Below are 21,578 nucleotides of genomic sequence, written 5' to 3' on the forward strand. Positions count from 1 at the left end.
TAAAATAATAATAATAATAATAATAATAATAATAATAATAATAATAATAATAATAATAATAATAATAATAATAATAATTTTCCTTTGAGGGAAATATAATCTTCTGACTCGTTTAATATCCACCAAAGTATTTCATTCTCTGGGGGGGGGGAAGAGAAGGGGAGGCTTCCCACATTACCGTTTGATTGATCGCCACCATCCCTGCCACCAAGCTCGACTTCTGCCCGTCTTTGCAGAAGCCGGGCCAACAGAGAGCGCTCTGTGACCAGCCTCGCCAGAAAAGTTAAAGCGGCATCAGGAAGCCGCTTCTTTCGCCAAGAGGGAGCTCCCGGGCGGCTTGTGCGCTCCTTGAACGCTCCGCTTTGCAGACACTCCCCGTCCCATTCCACCTCGCCAGACACACCTCTCTGCCCCCGCCCTCCAAGCGCCGCCGCCGCCCTGTTTTGGTGTGTGCAGGTTGGGTTGCCCAGGAAGGCAGGCAGGCAGGCAACTTTGGCTGCGCCGCGTCCTCAAGTCCTTTTGGGGACCCATCTGCGGTCTCCATAGAGACTTTTTGAGCAAGCAGATCCTTTCAGGTTTGGTGACAAATAGGCGAGAGAGAGAGCAGAAGGGGAGGAGGAGCCGGAGGGAGAGGCGAAGAAAAAGCAAGCCGCAAGGGAAAACGCAGCTCCCCCGCCGGGCAAACTTTCCCAAAGACGAGGCGCTCCGCGCGCTTCCCGGATCCGTCCCGACTCTCGCCTAAAAAGCCCAACTTTTCTCAGCCCTCCGATTGAGAACCGAGAAGAGCCCGGCCGGGGGAAAAAAAACCCACGCGGGAAAGTTGCGCTCCTTTGGGAAGGCATAACTCTTTGAGCCCCGAGAAGAAGGGACGCGTGCGCCGGGCTTCTGGTCGGGGGAGAAAAGGAAAAGAGGCGCGTCCCCGGAGGGGAGCCGCTGGATCTGCGCCACGCCGGATCTCTCTTCAACCTGCCGTCGGGCTTCGGGGGCATCTGAACTCAGCAGCCTGAGGGGGAGATCGGGCGAAGAAGCCGCGGCGTTCGCAGCGCTATAATGGCGAAGCCGGGATCCGCTTTGGGCAGCTGCCGTCCAGGGTGAGCCTCGGCCAAACGGCCGGTTGGGAAGCCAGCTTGGGTGGCGAGGAGCCATTTTGAGCGCCGTTTCGACGAAACCTCGACGCAGCCAACTTTGGAAGGTGGGCGAAAAGTTCGGCCTCCCCCGCGCCGGAGGGGAAGGGGGGAGCCTCACCCCCCCCTCACGCCCGCCTTTTTCCAGGCTCCCCAACAGCTGCTTGATGGACGAGGCCGGATGAGCAGCTCAGGGGGGTGGATGGATTTTGTAGCCCTTCGGCCGTCCTCCCTGCTTCCTAAGCCTCGGAGATGCTCCGTTTGCCGGGGGCCGCCTGCCTGTCGTGGATCTCGCTGCTGGCGCTCGCGACGGCGGGCTGGGAGCTGCATCTCCTGTGCGGCGGCGGCAACAACGGCAACCGGGGCCGCTTGCTTTTGGACCTGTCGCTGGGGCCGGAGTGGCTCTGCGCTCTGGACGAGACTCGGACGCCCCGTCAGCTGAGGGACGCCGTGGAAGCCACGAGCGACGGGCTGTTGAAGACGACGGAGGCGCCGGTGGAGTGCGCGGGCCTGAGGAGAAATCCGCTCCCCCTCCATTTGCGCCTGGCTTCTCCGGCCGGCGGCGTCTTTCTCGCGCTCCGCCTGCCTGTTTACCTGCACGGCTGGGGCTCCCCCGGCCGTTCCCCCCGCGTTGCCACCCTGCCTCGCCTGGCCGTTTCTCCAGCTCTTCCCCAAGGGCGGCGTTTGGCTTCTCTGCTGTGCTTCCCTCCTCCCTCCGGGCAGCAGGTGCTTCCCAAAGTGAGGGAGGCGAAAGCAGGAGCCCTGCTCTGGGCTCTCATGACCCTGACCAGTTTCCCACAGTGTGTCTGCCCCGACGGTCGGCCTTGGGGGGAAGTTGGGGAGAAACCACTAGACTGCCGTCTTCCCCAAGGCAGCTGCCCCCTGCAGCTTCTTTGTCACTTGAAGATGACCCAACAGAATGTTCTGGTAGATCTGGGAAGGCCTAGGCATTGGGGAGTGGAACAGCCAGTAGGGGGTAAATTGGAGGTGAATAGAAGCAGGCAAGAGGTCTCCCCGCCATTGGTGACTCAGGGTGGTGGCAGTTGGGATTCTGGCCCTCGAGGACCTCGGAGGATGAGGAGTGTGAACAGCCCACCTCAGTTCAAACTGCCCAATTACCAAGTTTCAATTGCTGAGAACCAGCCTGCGGGTACCCCGGTCATCACCCTAGAAGCCCATGACCCAGATGAAGGGGAGGCAGGCCGATTGACCTATTCTATGGAAGCCTTTTTTGACAAGAGATCCAACGATTACTTCTCCGTCGATTCTAAGACGGGAGCAATAGTCACCAGCCGTAAGCTGGATCGAGAGACAAAAGACACCCACGTGCTTCAGGTGACGGCGACGGATCACGGGTCTCCACGGCATCGCTCGGCAATCACCTTCCTGACTGTGACGGTCAGTGACACCAATGACCACGATCCTGTGTTTGAACAGCCGGAGTATCGAGAGACCATTAGAGAGAACCTGGAGGTAGGTTACGAAGTGCTAACTATTCGTGCCACAGATGAGGATGCTCCGGACAATGCTAATTTGCTCTATCGTATCCTAGAACCAGGCTCTGGGGAAGGGATTTTTGAGATTGACCCATATTCTGGTGTTGTGAGAACCTGTGCCACTGTGGATAGAGAGGAAGTCTCAGAATACCATCTTGTGGTCGAAGCCAATGACCAAGGGAAAGATCCAGGTCCACGAAGCGCCACAGTTACGGTGCATATCACAGTGGAAGATGAGAATGACAATTCCCCACAATTCAGCGAGAAACGTTACTTGGTACAAATACCAGAGGATACTCCAATCAACAGTCAAGTTTTGCAAGTAAAAGCCACTGACCGAGACCGGGGCAATAATGCCCAGGTCCATTATAGCATCGTCAGTGGCAACCTGAAAGGCCAATTTTATATCCATTCTTTCTCTGGCTCTATTGACTTGATCAATCCCCTGGACTATGAGAGCATTCGAGAATATACCCTCAGGATCAAGGCACAGGATGGAGGGAGGCCTCCACAGATCAATTCGAGTGGGATGGTGTCCATCCAAGTGTTAGACGTCAACGACAATGCCCCTATTTTTGTGAGCACTCCCTTTCAAGCCACTGTGCTAGAAAATGTCCCCATAGGATATTCCGTGTTACACATTCAGGCAGTAGATGCTGACTCTGGGGACAATGCTCGCTTGGAATACAAAATCTTTGAGCTCTCCCATCTTCCTGCCTTGGCATCTTCGATACAGGGGAATACAGGGTTTCCATTCCAGATCAACAATAGTACAGGTTGGATTACAGTGTCAACTGAGCTCGACCGAGAGACTACAGAGAATTACCATTTTGGGGTGGAGGCCAGAGACCAGGGAGTCCCTGTCATGTCTTCCTCTGCCAGCGTGTCTATCACTGTCCTTGATGTCAACGATAACAGTCCTACTTTCACTGAAAAAGTATATCAACTCAGGCTGAATGAGGATGCGGCAGTAGGCAGCAGCGTCTTGACCCTGACTGCAATGGACAAAGATGTCAACAGTGTAGTAACCTACCAGATCACGAGTGGCAACACAAGGAATCGCTTTTCCATTACTAGTCAGAGCGGTGGTGGTCTGATCACTTTGGCCTTGCCCCTTGATTATAAGCAGGAAAGGCAGTATGTGTTGACCGTCACGGCTTCAGATGGAACTCTGTTTGATACAGTGCAAGTCTTCATCAATGTCACAGACGCCAATACACACCGACCGGTTTTCCAAAGTTCACACTATACCGTGAGTGTCAGTGAGGACAAGCCCATTGGAACGTCCATTGTCACCATCAGTGCCACGGATGAAGATACTGGAGAGAATGCAAGAATTACTTACATCTTGGAAGACAACATCCCTCAGTTCCGCATTGATCCTGACACAGGAACAATCACTACCTTGATGGAATTAGACTACGAGGACCAAGCTTCTTACACATTAGCCATCACGGCCCAGGACAATGGGATCCCCCAGAAGTCTGATACCACCTATGTGGAGATCCTCATTCTAGATGCCAATGACAACGCACCTCGTTTTCTTCGAGATCGGTATCTGGGCTCTGTTTTTGAAGATGTACCTCTGTCCACCAGTGTTTTGCAGGTGTCTGCTGTAGACCGTGACTCGGGTCCCAATGGCCGCCTGGTTTATACTTTCCAGGGTGGGGATGATGGTGATGGAGATTTTTACATTGAAGCCACATCAGGGGTGATACGGACCTTGCGCAAGCTGGATCGTGAAAACGTGGCGGTCTACAGCTTGCGTGCTTTTGCTGTGGATAGGGGTAGCCCACCTCTCAAGGCATCCGTTGATATCCAAGTTACCGTACTGGATATCAATGATAACCCCCCTGTGTTTGAACAAGACGAATTTGACATCTTTATTGAGGAGAACAGTCCTGTTGGTTCAATCGTGGCCAGGATTAGTGCAGTAGATCCTGATGAAGGAACCAATGCGCAGATCATGTATCAGATTGTAGAGGGGAATATTCCGGAGGTCTTCCAGCTTGACCTTCTTAATGGAGACCTTACAGCCCTGATGGACCTGGATTACGAGAGCCAGACAGAGTACGTAATTGTGGTACAAGCTACATCAGCCCCACTTGTGAGCCGAGCTACTGTGCACATACGCCTTCTGGATCAAAACGACAACCCTCCTGTGTTGCATGACTTTCAGATCCTGTTCAACAATTATGTCACCAACAAATCTAATAGCTTTCCTTCTGGAGTGATTGGCAAGATCCCTGCCCATGATCCTGATGTATCTGACCAGCTTGACTATACCTTTGTCCAAGGCAATGAATTAAACCTGCTGGTTTTGGATTCTGCTACTGGAGAACTGAAGCTCAGCCGAGATTTGGATAACAACAGACCCCTTGAGGCCATCATGAAAGTATCCGTTTCTGGTAAGTGTATTTCTTTTGGAGTTTGTGAAGTCAGATAATGGTAGCTGCACTCCATTTATTTATTGGATTGACAACATAGGCAAATGGGAACTTTATACATTTTGATTTTTAATTTTCTGTACTGGCTGAGCAATTCTGGGAGTTAGTTCATGGATCTTAAAACTGCTGAGGTTGAGAAACACAGTTCTATACTCATATGTTTTGGTAAGAAAGCTGAAAGCAGACAAGGAAAACTTCAAAATTGTTGAACGAAGTCATGCTTAGTTTTGATACCCTTTAGGAAGATTTAGCTAGTCATGTTGTGATCCACAGAAACTTGAATAATACAAGGTAAATCAAGGTATAACGGTACTGTCTATTTCTGCTGGTGAGCTGTTACCCATGTTTAAATCATTCAAATGTTGAACATATATTAAAAATAAGCTAATAATAAATCAGTAATAAGTTGGATCCTTCAAAATAAGATGTAGTTTCTGTTTCAGAGCTTAATCCTAAACACTAGTAGTATTAGGAAAATTGTCTTAGTTCAGATGAGTTCTAACTGCCTATATTGGATAATTCTTTATAATTATAATGAATATGTCTGTAGGAGCAAGTGCTCAACAAACACCTTATTTGTGAGACCATAACGATGTATGATGTATTTATCTAGAATATTTAAGTAATTTAACTATTTTACATGCTTAGCATTTTAAGGCCAAAGTTCATTAATGTAAATGCAGGAGATGGCAACAGTAGTATTAATAACCTTAAAGCAAACCAGAAGCCTGAGACTTGGCAAGCCAGGATTCCTTCTTTTTGTATATATCTATTGTCATTATTTCCAGACATATTTTAGTAGGAGTAGAAGACTTTAAGGGCAAATTCCATAGCATCCTGTTTGATGATTAACATAATAGATTTTGCCTAGCCAAGATAAATCCAAATGCATTTGCAGTATTAACAAGGATTAGTTTGATATTGTTGTTGGTGTAGGAAGAACAATGTATCACTTATCTCTAAAGTAGAAAAAAAAAAGATTAATATGATGCTCCAAAAATATGGGGTAATATTTTGGCTGTAAGAGGCAATATTATGGGGGATGTAGTTTTTATGGACTTTTTGTCCACATTTCGTGGACAAATGTTAGGCATGTAAAAGCAGTTTTACAAACCTTCCTCTGAAATTAAAGGAATTTAGGCTGGATTTTATCTTTTAATAAATTTATTTTGGCATCAATTTTCATAGGCAAGACTGGCTCCATCCATTGTATTTGACTCTATGAAGAGTTTAACAAGTTAAAGAGTTTAAAAACACTTGTATTGAATCTGACTAAATGGCTTTAAGTGCTCTTGAATACTATTTCATTATTATTTTGTAAGCAACTTTGAAAAATATTAGGAAATTAAGAATTGTAGAAGCAATCTCATTCATTATACTACATGTCTAGTTGCTGCCTGCAATAGCTAGTTGCACACCAGGTAGTTAGTGTTAAACAAAATTTACACTGGATCTTATTTGGCAAGGTGATTCATATATGTTTAAATGTACCAGGTTTTGTTTTCTAACAAACTTTAATACATTCTACTAGCTATCGCTAATCATTTCTTATGTTAAAATGGCTTTAAAATATTCAAATAGTTTACGTGCTTAATAGATACTGCAGTCAATTTTACTATAGATTTATATCTGAAAAACACACAAGGCACATTTTGTAGGGAATAATCAGCTCTTGCATATGGACTGTCATTCAAACTGTGCCATTGCTCTTTATAATTATAGCATCAGTGTGGCCAAGTCTAGCCTTTTCCAGTTTCATTCTTCTGGGTTTTTTGTTTTTTTGCAAGCCTCTCAACCAGCTGCAACTCTCGTTGACCTTTTGAGCCTTATTGTGAACTGTATCTTGTTAGGGATGCTTTTCACTCCCGATGGTCTTTTCGCTTTTGTGTGAAATGGCTTCAGCGTGTGTATTAAATTTGGAAGGTGTTTTTCCTTGCCCTCTTTGTGCTGAAATGTTACTCAAATTAGTCTGATTCTGTCAGCACTTAATTAGAATGTAGTGCCAAGGAGAGAAGTCAAGTCAGTGCAACAGTAGTGTGCTCTCTCATGCTTACACAACTAGTGCTAACACTCACCCTTAGCCAAAGCATCAATAATAATACTCACTGTTAAAATCGATGACTTTATTCAACTTATCCTTTCTTTATTTCATTAGATTTAGATGCCAGTTTACTCTGGGTGGTTTGCAATTTAAACAAAAGAAAATTATTCCATATGTATTATGGGGGGAAAAAATCAACTTCTGTCAAGACAGTATACTAAGTACCCTTGATAATTGAGTAAGATTTCATCCAGATCTTTACCAGTAATTAATTGCAGTTAACATAGTCATTACTTCTGTGTTAGGTAGAGATTTCCAGAGATAATATCTGAGTTGGCTTGATTATCTTGGCTTGTAGTGACTTGTTTTTGGATTATGCCTATGGTCATAGTCAAGCTGAATCAACTGATAACAGTATAATAATATCTAATGTTGAAAGATAAAAGGACATGTCATAAAACAAACCTCAAACTGTACTACATGATTTGATAAAGTTCAACACAGAAGGAAAGGAGAATCTAAGTTTGGATTTTCACTATAATCATCCTAAAGATTCCAGTGGATGTAATCAGGTTGATTATATCTAAAAAAATGAATTGAACATGTTAACGTTTCAAGTACCATTCTGTGTGTTTATTGTATTCAAGTTATTGTTTGGGGAACTAAGCGTCAATCTAAAACAACTCCTTCTTTCAGACCAAAATTTAAGCTCTTTCAAATATGATAATGACTGCCTTAGTTGAAGGAACAAAACAAAACACATAATTATTTATAAAGTTATACACAGGGGTATTTTGTATGTTTGGGACTTTATAGTGGTATAAGTATTATTTTTACTGTAGCTGTAAATATATTACAGTGTATATTGGTTCTATTGCTTCTGGGCAATTTTAACTCTAGTTAGTTTTTAACTTCTTAATTTTAACTGCGGCTGGATCAAACCTTGATCCTGCGGTGGCATGGTATAAACACAGGTAGTCCTTGACTTATGACCACAACTGAGACTGGAATTTCCATTGCTAAGCGATGCAACCATTAAGTGGGTCACACCAATTTAATTAGCAATAGCACTTAGACTTATATACTGCTTTACAGTGCTTTTACAGCCCTCTTTAAGCGGTTTTCAGAGTCAGCCTATTGCCCCCAACAATCTGGGTCCTCATTTTACCGACCTCGGAAGGATGGAAAGCTGAGTCAACCTTCAGCCTGGTGAGATTTGATCTGGCAAATTGCAGGCAGCCAGCAGGCAGCAGAAGTAACCTGCAGTACTGCATTCTAACCACTGTGCCACCGCAAAAAAAAAAAAGAAGCCTTTTTTGTCATGATCGTTCAGCAAATCATTCCGGTCATTAAATAAATTGGGAAGTCCTTAAGCCAGTTTGGCTTCCTCCTTTGGAAAACCCCTGGAAAGGTTGGAAATGGTAATCACATGACACTAGTATCCTGCAACTGTCATAAATCCATCATGGTTGTCAAGCACCTGAATTTTGGGGGCATAGCAATGGTCATAAGCAGGGGTGAAATCCAGAAGGTTCTGACAGGTTCTGGAGAACTGGTAGCAGAAATTTTGAGTAGTTCAGAGAACCGGCAAATACTACTTCTGGCTGGCCCCAGAGTGGGGTGGGAATGAAGATTTTGCAATATTCTTCCCCCAGGAGTGGGGAGGGAATGGGGATTTTGCAGTATCCTTTCCCTTCCACGTTCACCAAGCCACACCACGCCCACCAAGCCATGCCCACAGAACTGGTAGTAAAAAATTTGGATTTCACTATTGGTCATATGTAAGTGGACTATATGTAAGTCACTTTTTTCAGCACTGTTATTAATTGTTAAATAGTTGTAAGTTGAGGACTATCTGTAGACTTTATGTTTCTTATATTACACCCTCAGTATAAATTTGAAGGGTTAAAATTGTCAGGAAATTTTAAATTGTGAGATATTGAATAGTTTAGACTACAGCAGTTAGTTGTAAAGTGGATATTACCTATAACTGTAAAAAACATTAATTATATGAGAGATGAAATATAAATACATTGGATGAGATTTTGGCCATTGAATTAAAAACTTCATCAAGGTGAAACTTTTCTACAATATTGTTGCAATAATTCAAAATGTAGCCAAATTATGAAGAAGTTACTGAAGATAAAAAGAGGCTGGAAACTAATTTTTTTTAAAAAAGTTTGATATCATCATTACAGATCATATTAATTTATGATATTTTAAATATTCTTGTAATATTTAACTTCCTTACTTGTTTCTTGATTTTAATGGAGGAACCCATTAAACTCATCTACCTGCAGGGAAAAACATACACAAACAGCTGTTTGCTGGATCCATAGTAGAACCTTGAAAGTGGTACTTTAAGTGACAAAGAAAATGTTACGTATCTACAGTATTTGACAAGTAATCTCTTTTTAATTAGAGTAATGCATGGAAAAAAGTAAGATATCTACTGGTAATGCTTGCAGCAGAAACAGTTTATGCTACTATAGAAAATTCAAACTGCATTTTATGAATAGGAATGGAAATTGAAACTTGGTTAAATCGATATTTCAACATCATCTATAAAATAATGTAACACAAAGATAAATATAAGAGGTATATTGTGTTTGCATGCATGGATATTTATGTCTATGCTGAAAGGCAGACATAGTAGACATCACAGCCTATTGATGTAGATATCAGTCAATCCAAAAAAAATATTCAAAATCCTATTTTACAATGGCTTCAGAACTAGGTGTCTCTTCTAGTGGAACAGGTTTTCTGGAAGCACTTTTGCATTCAAGCACACTCTTGAATCTATACTTTAAAAAGTCTGGTTTCTATGCAAATTAGTGGTGGTTGAATTCAAATACTTACTGAATTGCTCTCTGAATACCATTGTAATGTGAAACAACTTAGTTAAGTATGTAAACTTTTCAGAAATGGATTAATATGAATTGAGATAAGACTAGATGTTTTCCTGTTACCCCTGTTCCTACACATGCGGATATCCCTCATATGTTTTTTATAATTGCACTGATTTTTTTTCTTTATAATAGTAAATGTAAAGGTTCCCCACGCACATATGTGCTAGTCGTTCCTGACTCTAGGGGGTGTTGCTCATCTCCGTTTCAAAGCCAAAGAGCCAACGCTGTCCAAAGTCGTCTTCGTGGTCATGTGGCCGGCATGACTAAATGCTAAAGGCACACGGAATGCTGTTACCTTCCCACCAAAGGTGGTCCCTATTTTTCTACTTGCATTTTTTACGTGCTTTCGAACTGCTAGGTTGGCAGAAGCTGGGACAAGTACCGGGAGCTCACCCCGTTACGCGGCACCAGGGATTCGAACCGCTGGACTGCTGACCTTTCTATCGACAAGTTCAGTGTCTTAGCCACTGAGCCACCGCGTCCCTTTTTATACAGTTTTTAATGTTTTTATATAACATTTATAACAGTGGTTCTGCTTTATTTAAGACCTTGCAATTGCAGGCCACTGTCTCATGCAGGTGCTGAATTTTGTTAGAATTATGCAGAGTGAGCTGTTCTTTTATTTACTGCTGTTTTTACATACTTTTGCAAAGGCTTATTTCAAAATTTGGCTGTCACCTTGTTGCACAGGAAAAGAAAGAGCTGCTTTAGTTGCCATCAAAGAATGGATTAAGACATGAACTGTCTTAGTAGCCTCTCCTCTGTCGCTAGGGAATTAAATTCCATTAATGTAAAATGTTGCTGTCATGATATCCTTTTAGGTCAAACAATTATCTGATTGTCCCTTTCTATTGAAAGCAGGATATAATTTATTCTGATTATGAATCACTTGTTTTGATATGATTGTTAGATAAAGTTGTTCTCCGTACAGAAAGAAGCACTCACCTATCATCTGCCATATTCTAAATACAGTAAGAAATAAAAATTTAATGTATTCTGAAATGTGATGAGGCTTGGTGCCTGTACGTGTTAGTTTAAGGATAATCTGAATTACAGAGTGACTTCATATACAACAGCAATTCTTATGAATCCAGTTCTTGGATTCATAAGAACTCTTAGGAAACCATATTGCCTATATAAGAAGAGATTTTCTTCTGAAATAAATTCTACTGAATTGAATTCCACTATGGAGAATTCTTAAACATCAAGTATATGTTCCTAATATGACAGTGAGAAAAGGAAATGAGAAAAGTTGTGCTTTATGAACAAAATTCCATTCAAAATCCTTAGGATTCATAATGTTCTTATTGTGGTTAGAAAGTGTGCTGTTGTGTCTATTCTTGCCTACAAATGTTTCCTTTTTAACCATGATGTTTCATTAGGTTCCTTGATTATGAAAACTATATTTAGGTGTATTCTGGGGGAATAATCTGATTTGCAAAACCAATATAATTAATTGTTATTTATTGAGGACATTGCTGAAAATCTAATTCAGAAGAGGCAAGGCAAAGCGATTTTAGATTAGTGGAATGTTCAAGATATTCCTGTGTCATGTTGGATGTTATGATATACCTTTTCATATTGGCTAGAAAATATATTGATAAATGAATGAATGCCTTTTCTGGAGTTACTTGTATGTTACTGATAAATTGGCTGTGTTTGTGTGTGTGAGAGAGTGTGTTTCACTCTATGTTACTGATTTGATTGCATGGTATAATACAGGGGTCAGCAACCTGCGGCTCTGGAGCCGCATGTGGCTCTTTCATCCCTCTGCTGCGGCTCCCTGTTGCTGATCGGCTCCACAATTGATAGAGTTTTCTGTTAGGACAGGTAGAGGAAAATGGATGCCGCGCTAGGAGGAAACTCTATGGTGGGGAAACCGACTTCTAGTTGGCAGAGGAAAAAGGATGCCGTGCTAGAAGGAGACTCTATGGTAGGGGAACCGGACTTCTGGTCGGCTCCAGAATTGAACAGGGGCTTCCGGTTAGGACCTTTGTGGCTCTTTGAGTGTTTAAGGTTGCCGACCCCGGTATAGTATATGTTCAAGTTTCCATGTGTTGAAGTTTCACTGAAAATAATCCAGTTCATATGCAATAGAATTGTAAATTCCCAAATCTTCCATCCCACCATTGCATCTATTGGGGCTTAGTTCTATATATTAGTTCGTGCCCTGACTATATCTCTTTACATTTTGAGAACTCCATGATTTGTATGTATGTTCAGGACTGCTGGATAAAAGTGCTGATAGCAGCTATAAATGTTTTAACAAGCAGTTACTATTTATCCACATAGAAGAGAAGCCAATGATTCCTGTAAGACTGTGTGTGTTCTGACATTTATATGCACAGTCTAAGGGAGGGGAGGAACATGCAAAGTAAATTTATGCAATATTCAGAATATCATGCTTTTCACTCTTTTTTCTGCCAATTGATTTGAGAAAGAAAAACATTTCACGTTGAACTACATTCAGATGATACCAGCATTTTCAACTAAACTACAAATCAGTCAAGTAGATTTCAACATTTATTTTCAAAGCATTTGCTTGTTCAAGTTTTATTAATTCGGTTGCTCTGAGAGTAGCTAACAATCCATTTGCCTATACAAGGACAGTGAATGTGTGTAAACGAACTTGTTAAGATGTTAAGGTTATAATGACTGTACTTTGTCACTTAAAAAGGCAAGCACTAAATAGCAATGACATGGAAAGTGAGATCTCGCTCACTGCTGACATATGTAATTATAAACATACAGCTCTTATCATCTACAAAGCATGTGATGGGAAGCCAAACTGTTTTCAGCACTGTTTGGGAAAGCCTGATAGATCCCCTTGGTATAGCTTTGAAACTGCAGATAGCAACGGAGAAACTGTCCAAAATATTTCAGCGGTAGAAATAAGAGGATCTGTCAGTGAATAACAGCTGACCAACTGGGTAGTTGTGGTATTCTAGGAAATCTGTTGTGTAAATGGAGTCCCATAACTGTTAGCTGGTTCTCTTGATAAAGGGAGGGAACGAATGACACCCGGAAGAATGAATAGTTGTGGTGTCAACCGTTTGCTTCATTTAAAATCTGTGCTGCATAAATAGAATTACTTTCAGTCCCAATGAAAAGAAATGCTTATATCAGCATTAAAGAAGACATATGCCTGCAACAGGAAGGGTTCCTGCCAACCTAAGAAGATAAAAGAAAACTAAATGATAGATGCATTAACTTATCTAATGTGGGAAGCCCCCCCCCCACCCCGCCACGCCGAAGAATGAAATATTTTGGGAAATATTAAAAAAGGCAGAATACTATATTTCCCCAAAAGGAGAAATGGAGAAACATGGGCTTTTTTTTTTGAGGCAGAAAGCAGCTCCCACTTTTTCTTAATAGCCCACAACAGATGTCAACACTTAAGAGATAAAAGAGCTTATTGAAAGAGGAAGACAGGTATCTAGATAGCTCCATTCATAAGCAAAGCAAATAGGCAGAAATCCATTCAAGACAGGATATTTTGAAGCTCCCTGCAGCAAAGTCTGAACAAAGGCAGAATGGTAGGATTAGAAGCAGCCCCATACCCAAGATCCATCACAGGGCAAAAGTCATTAAGCCATAATAGGAATTGCCCAACACACTTTCAGAAGACAAGCCTCTTCATTGCACCATCCCAGAGCAGGCCAAACTTCAAACCTCAGATAAGCAATAAGCCAGAGGTTGACCAGATTAGCTCAAACAAGCACCTAGGATTTGCATTTCCTCTTTTGCCTATAGAGCCAGCTATGACCCCTGCGTAGCTCCATGGGAGTCAGACAACAACCAATAGAATACATGTTCTTGCACAAGAACAGGAAGCTCAAATACAAAGCCCAAAGAAGGTATAAAAAGCCCTTGTCCTCAACTCCATTTTGTCAGGTGCACCAGAACAATAAATACTGGTGGTTCTGTTCATCATTAAACCATCTTTCCAATCAGCCTCTATGTTTCCAATGTCTTTCTCCCAGCTTGGCACTGAACCAGATGGGTTTTCCTTCCAATACTGATAAATATGTATTTGCATGCATGTATACATACATGCATTGATACCATTTAACGTATGTACAAATTTTTAATTTAGTGGGAAAAAAGGAAAGAAAAAAATCAACGGAAGGAATAACCATTAGTATTAAAATGTTTAATACATACAGAATATGGTACACATTAATAGCCAAGTATTTTTGTGTGTGTGTAGAATAAAATACATATCAATAGTAACATGATCCAGGTGTCTTTTCCTATTAACTTGTCTTTTCTCAGGAGTGGATATAATTTCCTCATTATTCTTATAATTGTTTTATCGCCTGAGCTTTTATGGGAAATTTTTTAAAGCATCAGGTTCCCTCTTTGCAGTATAGTTATCCTCCTCTACTGAAGCAAAATTGCTTCGCTTAGTTTCTAGAGGTCTCTTACTTTGCAAACAAAAGACCATCTGCCTTTTATCCTAATTTAAACTTTGAGAGCAAGTTATACAACCCGACTAAAGCCACTGTGAAGTGTTAAATGTCTATCTCACAATGATCTTTATTAATGAATTTGAATGGTTGTCAATAACTCTGTATTAGTGTTGGTCACAGAAAGCCCTCCATAATTTTATTCAGAGACTACTCATCAGAGTTGGCTTTCTGCCTAATTTATTATTTATAGCAGAAAAATAAACAATTATTTGAAAGACAAAATCTAATAGTTTGATTCACGGTTTGTTACAGAGTGAAAAGGAGGGTTTTTTTCTATTGGTAATCCTTGTCGAAATGGTTGGACTTAAGTAGTTTGCTTTCCACTTCTTGACTTTTTTTAGAACAAACTTGTTTTTAGCAATTTTCCTGCTGATACTTAACGGGTATTAAGAATGCTGAAGATTTCATTTAATATTGACTTAAAAGTAGAAGCATCATAGGGGCAAATGACTAATATGTGGTCACACAAATATTTTAAAATACAGATATAAAGAAATGGTTAAGCTTCATTAAAATGATGAATTGCTTATCCCATTCCTTTGAGGACCTGTTTTATACAAATAGAGCAGAGCACATAAATTGCTCATTCTCTTTCTCTCAGTTAAGCTATTAATATTTTGGCCTTGTTTCCTGCAGGAAAATATGTTTGATAACTAAAGTCTTCTGTCTGAATCAGGGGTGCGTTCTACTTACCTTTACTACCGGTTTGCAATGGGAGCGTCCATGCGTGAAGCTTCTGAGCATGCGCAGAAGCCCCTTGATGACGTCGGGGCAGGTGGGCGGAGCCTCCCGCCGGTTTTACTACTGGTTCTATAGAACCGGACAGAACTGGGAGCAACCCACCAGTGGTCTGAATAGAAAGCTTTACCATTAGTTCAATTATTGAATTTAATGACGAGGCAGCTTATTTTTATTTTATATTAAGTGAAGCAGCTTGCCTTATTGGTTATTGTGATTGTGAACTGAAATCTATTTCAGTGGGCCTTTATAATTTCTTTGAGAATGATAGAAACTTTGACATCAGTAACAAAATGGCCTGTTTCCCTTTTTAAAATATTGACATATGTGATATCTGATATAACTCTATGCATTCTTACTTGTTGTGATTAACTTTGTGCAATATGAAGTTTATTACATGAAGGCAAGAGCATGAAACTTGGTTGTGGGTGATGCTATTGGATACTACTATAAAATGGCAAAATATTCAGGGATTTCTTGAGGAAATGTTTTTTAAAAGTTTAGAAAACAAACCCATAGGGTTTAACCTAGATCAACTGTGGAGTTCTTGAGGCAAGATATAAAGCATTTGAATAATTTTATCTTACTATCAGTAATGGTTTAGCCTCAGTGCCTTTGTTTGTTGTGGTAATTCTTTCATTACAGATAGCATCACTTCTTCTGATGTGGTGTAAATGACTGGTTTATTGTTCCTGCTCTGTGTTGTCAGACTAGACCATAACTTTTCAAAGTCCCAGTTTAAGGCCTCCAGGGCTAGTTAAGTGACAGCATTTCCTGCTGTGTCTGATTTTAAAATCTTACCTCAGGCCTAATTATTACATGTGTTGATACAATAAACATTTCTGGAAATATCTGTAAACCGTTTTTTTCTATAAAATGATAGGACTTGTAGTATTGGAAGATGTTTTTGGTGAATATTTTTTTTAAATAGTTTTTATTGAATATTTTACACTTTTAAAACCAAAAACATAATAGAAAAAGATGAAAAAATGAAAAAAAAAGTCAACCCCCCCAAAAAAACACACACATACACCAAATAGTAAAATACAAAGCATAAATAACAACATTACATAATAATAATATAAATATTTTATAGATGGCATTTAGCACCAGCGAGATTGGCAAAAATGTATTCCAACCTATCACCTAAATGTTGGAGATGTGGCCATAAATTAGGAACATACTACTACATGTGGTGGATGTGCCCAAGTGTTAAAAAATTTTGGTATAAAATCAGAAGGTGGTTAGAAGAGATTACACTCCAAAATACTGATTTCAAACCGGAGTTGTTTCTTCTAGGAATGATTGATAAGAAAAGTTTGTACTACATAACTTTGCATATACTAACGGCGGCCAGAATTGCTCTGGCGCAAAACAATACACATCTGAAAAAATAGTAAAAAAAAGATCCTTGAATGTGCTGAAATGGATAAAATGACAATGGAGATTAAAGAAAGAGATGATTCGGACTACTATAAAAGTGTAGAATAGATTCTATACGTGGCTAGAAAATAGAAATCAAAACAAGAAATAAGAATGTAAATCGAAATTTGATCAATTGGAATCTAAGAGTATTGAATACTGGTAAGGATAAAATATTGACTATGTTAATAAATAGGATGTAAGTATATATAACAATTTAATTTATAAGAATGTTATACAAGAATAAGAGAATGATTAGGATGATTGAATTTAAAAGTAAAGATAATTGTCAATGCAGAAAGTTGTAAAATATTGTATAATGTTGTTGAATATTATTCTATTATAATAATTATCATATTATATTATTCTCATGAATAATAATAGGTGTGCAATATTTCTTTCCCTGGAATTTTAGAAGATTGCGCAAACTGTAACAGTAAATGAATAAAGTATATAGTGATATTCAGAGAAATTAGCGAAAAAATATTATATAGAGTTATGCTTAAATGTGAGATTTTTAGCAAACACGAAATAAGTTAATTCTGAATTGTATGATTGGATCACACTGCATTCTGTTTATAATCGGGTGAAGATATGAATCCATATTTGAGTGGGAAAATATTAACATCAGAAAATAATAATCAATCCCTGGGTGACAAAACATCCTTTCACACAAAGATGGATAAATGTCATTAGCAAGCAATGAAAAAGTATGCTTCAGCTTAATCAATTCTCCCAGTACTACAGTATGTCTTGCATTGTGATCATAGCATTTGGGAGGTAAGCCTGCTCTGGATAGGATTACATAACTCCTTAAGCAACAAGAATTAGAGCTGATGCCAGACAATCATGGAAGTTCAGGAGAACCTTTACCACTTTTACATGATGAAGTAAGGACTTCTGAACAGAAGGGCTTGCATTGGAGCATTGATGTGCTAATTACAGAGGAATTATTGAGTCTGTCATCTGCACCACTATAACTGGTTTGGTTCCGCAACCCAACAAGACAGACACAGACTTCAGAGGATAATTAGAACTGCAGAAAAAACAATTAACTACCAACCTGCCTCCCATTGAGGACCCGTATATTGCACGAGTCAAAAAGAGGGCTGTGAAAATATTTACAAACCCCTCACATCCTGGACATAAACTGTTCCTACTCCTACCCTCAAAACGACGCTATAGAGCACTGCACACCAAGACAACTAGACACAAGAACAGTTTTTGCCCGAACACCATCACTCTGCTTAACAACTAATTCCCATAACACTGTCAAACTAATTACTAAGTCTGCATTACTATTAATCTTCTCATCGTTCCTATCACCCATCTCCTATATGATTTTAACCTTGTTGCTGGTATCCTTAAGATTTATATTGACTGTTTCCCTATGACTATGTATGTGTTGTACCTTATGATTCTTGGCGAACGTATCTTTTCTTTTATGTACTCTGAGAGCATATGCACTAAGAAAAATTCCTTGTGTGTCCAATCACACTTGGCCAATAAAGAATTCTATTCTATTCTATTCTATTCTATTCTATTCTATTCTATTCTATTCTATTCTATTCTATTCTATTCTATTCTATTCTATTCTATTCTCCCATGAGATGTTGTTACAATTTGAATGGATTTACAGTAATGTTTTTGCTGTCCTTTGTAAATTGCTCAAAGCTGTTACCATGTACAATATATAAAATGTGTAAATAATTGTCTGCCAAGTGCATCACTAATATATAACTGTATAGCATACTGGTTCATTTGTCTATTAAACTTAGTCGGGTGATATCTGAGCTGCAAAAATCCAGACAGATGCAGAAAAACTCTTTGCCGATGTCTACCACAGTGTTTAAAATGGGTGGACTTCAACTCCCAGAATTCCCTAACTAGCATGTATGTTAAAGCTGCTATGGTTGACCAACTCTGGTCTTTAAGGAGTTTCTTGGATTTTTGCAATCCAAATCGAAATACATTCACCAGGCTTCCAGTATTAATGTTCTTATTTCAGTGCAAAGCAAGAAGGAATTGAAAGCTGACCCACTCTCAAACTCAGAACATAAACTACCTGTGCTATTCAAGCAAGGTCAAAGATCAAAGCTTTTTTAAAAAATCTGCAGTACTGTAGGGCAATGAACATTTATTAAGCTATCTGCCAGGGAGAGGGGCCTCCAGTTGTAGGATATATGGAACATGTATTCTTTGCTTTGATGCCTTGTTTCAGCAACCAATCTTTGTCAGTCTTGCATAGTGTAGATCACTATAGTCTGAGCTCTAAGCCCAGTAGATGCTTCATTAAAACTGCAGAGTAATTCAATCGTTTTGGGAAAGCAAGATACTCAATAATTGAAAGACACAAACAAAGCAATCTTTTTTCACCCTTTGGGGCATACATTGCATTTTCAAAAACTTAACTGAAATTTTATCCTATTTCATTTGGTTCTTTTAACAGTTTACAGATTAGATTTTTTTTAAAAAAATATTATGTGGCTACCATCTCGGAACTTCCCATTGTCAAATTGCACCAAGAGAAAAATAAGATTTCTGCTTTTGCGTCAGACTTTAAATATTATTAAAAATAAAGACAAATGGAGAAGTTTTAATACTACTTATTTTAATGAAAAAAAAAAGTTTTATGTAGAATCTCTAGGATCCATTGAGGACAGCAAACTTTGAAAGGATGTTTGTAGATAAATAATGAAATTAAAAGATTAATTAAATTTACAGATCACAATTGGAAAGAGGCAGCAATTGGTAACAAGATGTGGATGAAACAATACAAATGTGATAAGGATCTATCGATTCTGAAATGTGATAAAAGAGTGCTATAGATTTCCTTCCCACTTTATTTTTGGAGTTTTGTACTTCAGTTCTCACATAGGAGTGGCAGTCATGCTCTGGCGGTCACATTGAGGAAGAAAAATGGAGAGGGTGAGAATAATAAATCTATCTGAGATTAGAGTAGACTTTTATTTTTCAAACATTTTCAGGTGCACGGTGAATTCCTGGTTTAAGTTAATACCTCATACCTTGTGGTATTTATATTAGCTGATGAGTAAACTTCCTTCTTTTATTTTCAAAAGAAATGGGTGTGCTGTGCTGATAGGTAAATAACAGAATAATCTATTTTAGTATGTTCTGTGATTGGGGTTCGCTTATTTCTGTTGCAACAGGCTGCGTAGATTTATGCTGCCTTTCTGATTAAGTGTGTCTGACTGGAAAGCCTACAAAAGTATGATTTTAAAGGCGAAAGTAATCAAAGCTGTGATGGCACAAATTGTGACTCATGCATTAACAATACTTACAGGAAATTATTAAAGTGTATATGGGTATACTGTACATGTGTATACATGTGATTGAGTGTATAGAGGTTAGTTGGTTAATAATCGTGTTGTATTAAATTAGCCTCCAAGCACTGGCACATTAGAATTTTGTGACAGGGGAAAAAAAAGAGTTGTTTCAGTCCTAAATACTTATAAAATCAAATGAAAAAACTTTCTCATTGATTGGTTTGGTTCAGCATTAGTATAAATTACCTCCTTTAACTTGATGATGTCCATGTATATCCACTTCAGCTCATATAATCCATCTGTTAATTATGCTGCTGCGGGTAATGATTTTTGAAACCATTCATCTGGCCAACATCAGTTTCGGAAGTACTAGCAAGAAATCATTGAGTATATGAAAACTTTTCCTTCTCTTGCTCATCATTTCCTCAAAGATACATTAGGATTGTGCAGTTTCCCAAGAAGTGGGTGGCCATAAAATTGAAGTAATAAAATAATAAACTTCAGATTTGAAAGCAAAAAGAGTTTTCTAAGTACATGGAGGCATTCCTATTGCATCTGTTGGCAATTCTTTAAAGTCATTGTATTATTACTATTTTTTTACAGAGTGCTCAACTACTGTATGCAGGTACAGTGCAAGGAAATGATGTGTTTGGCTTAAGGAGTTGCTGACAAGTGCTAATCTTCATAAGGGTAGCTAAACTGAAGATCCGCTCCCTAAAATAGAATTTGGTTGAAAGAAATAAAGGAAGTCCAAACATTTTATCTTTGCTGCTCAGCGTGGGTAGCATTGTGATGATTTTCCAATAGACAAAGATTCTTCAGTATATGTAATGGAAAAGTGGAGTTCCCAAAATATTTTAGAATGCCTAATGATTGGAAAAGGTAATTTGAAGGAATAATAACCTGCAGGCATTGATACCATCTGGGCAGACGTGTTGAGACAACTGGTGTGAAGGAAAATGAAACATGTTTTGGGATCTTCAAAACAATATAAGATAATGAAGTCAAGTCAGAGGAAATTATAACTAGGAAAGAGAAATCCAGTCCGTTCCTCCACCAAGTCTTCACCTGCAAACCAAATTTCTGCTATCACTGGGATAAAGTGAAACTTTAAACCATGTTTCCTTGGTATTACCCTGCCTGCCTATCAGATGTATTTTGCAATGAAGCTGAGTCCCAAACTTGGTGCCCTTGGATATCTTCCATGGGCATGCCCATCTGATGTTTTGCTTTGTGGTGGCAGTTATTTGTAAATGAGGAAGCATCCATCCCATTATAAACAAAGCATTTACACCATGCTCTCAAAAACAGATTATAAAAATCTGTATTAAATGTTGTATTTAAGATACTGCTAAAATAAACACATAGTATATTCTAAATTAATTATTGGAGTGAAATGTGCTCCTGGGGAGAAAAAAAAAACAATTCAGGTTGATTGAGACTTTGCTAAAGGCATGTCAGTTTTGTTACTTGACAAATCATGACTGATTTTATGTGGAATTTCCAAAGAAAGTTTGACTCAAACTAAACACTATTCATTCCTTGTAAAACGGCTTGTATCTCAACAGACTTTTTCTAGAACAGTAGTACGAATAATTAAAGAATGTGCACAGGGAGAAGATTTATCTTTTCCTGCCAAAAT

At 39.4% G+C, this 21,578-nt stretch overlaps 1 protein-coding gene across 4 annotated transcripts in view; it reads left to right on the top strand.

The window, feature by feature from the left end:
• Positions 1–438: 438 nt before the first annotated feature.
• CELSR1 (cadherin EGF LAG seven-pass G-type receptor 1) overlaps positions 439–21,578 on the top strand; it is a 178,840-nt gene continuing 157,700 nt past the window's right edge. For all 4 annotated transcript variants that reach the window (XM_034442075.3, XM_034442077.3, XM_034442079.3 and 1 more), the window contains exon 1: positions 439–5,028. In XM_034442075.3, the coding sequence (XP_034297966.2) occupies positions 1,377–5,028 (3,652 nt within the window). In that variant the 5' untranslated portion in view covers positions 439–1,376. The remainder of the gene's footprint in view (positions 5,029–21,578) is intronic.

This window comes from Pantherophis guttatus, chromosome 7, assembly GCF_059756535.1.
Source record: "Pantherophis guttatus breed Tessera chromosome 7, ASM5975653v1, whole genome shotgun sequence".
Taxonomy (NCBI): Eukaryota; Metazoa; Chordata; class Lepidosauria; order Squamata; family Colubridae; genus Pantherophis; species Pantherophis guttatus.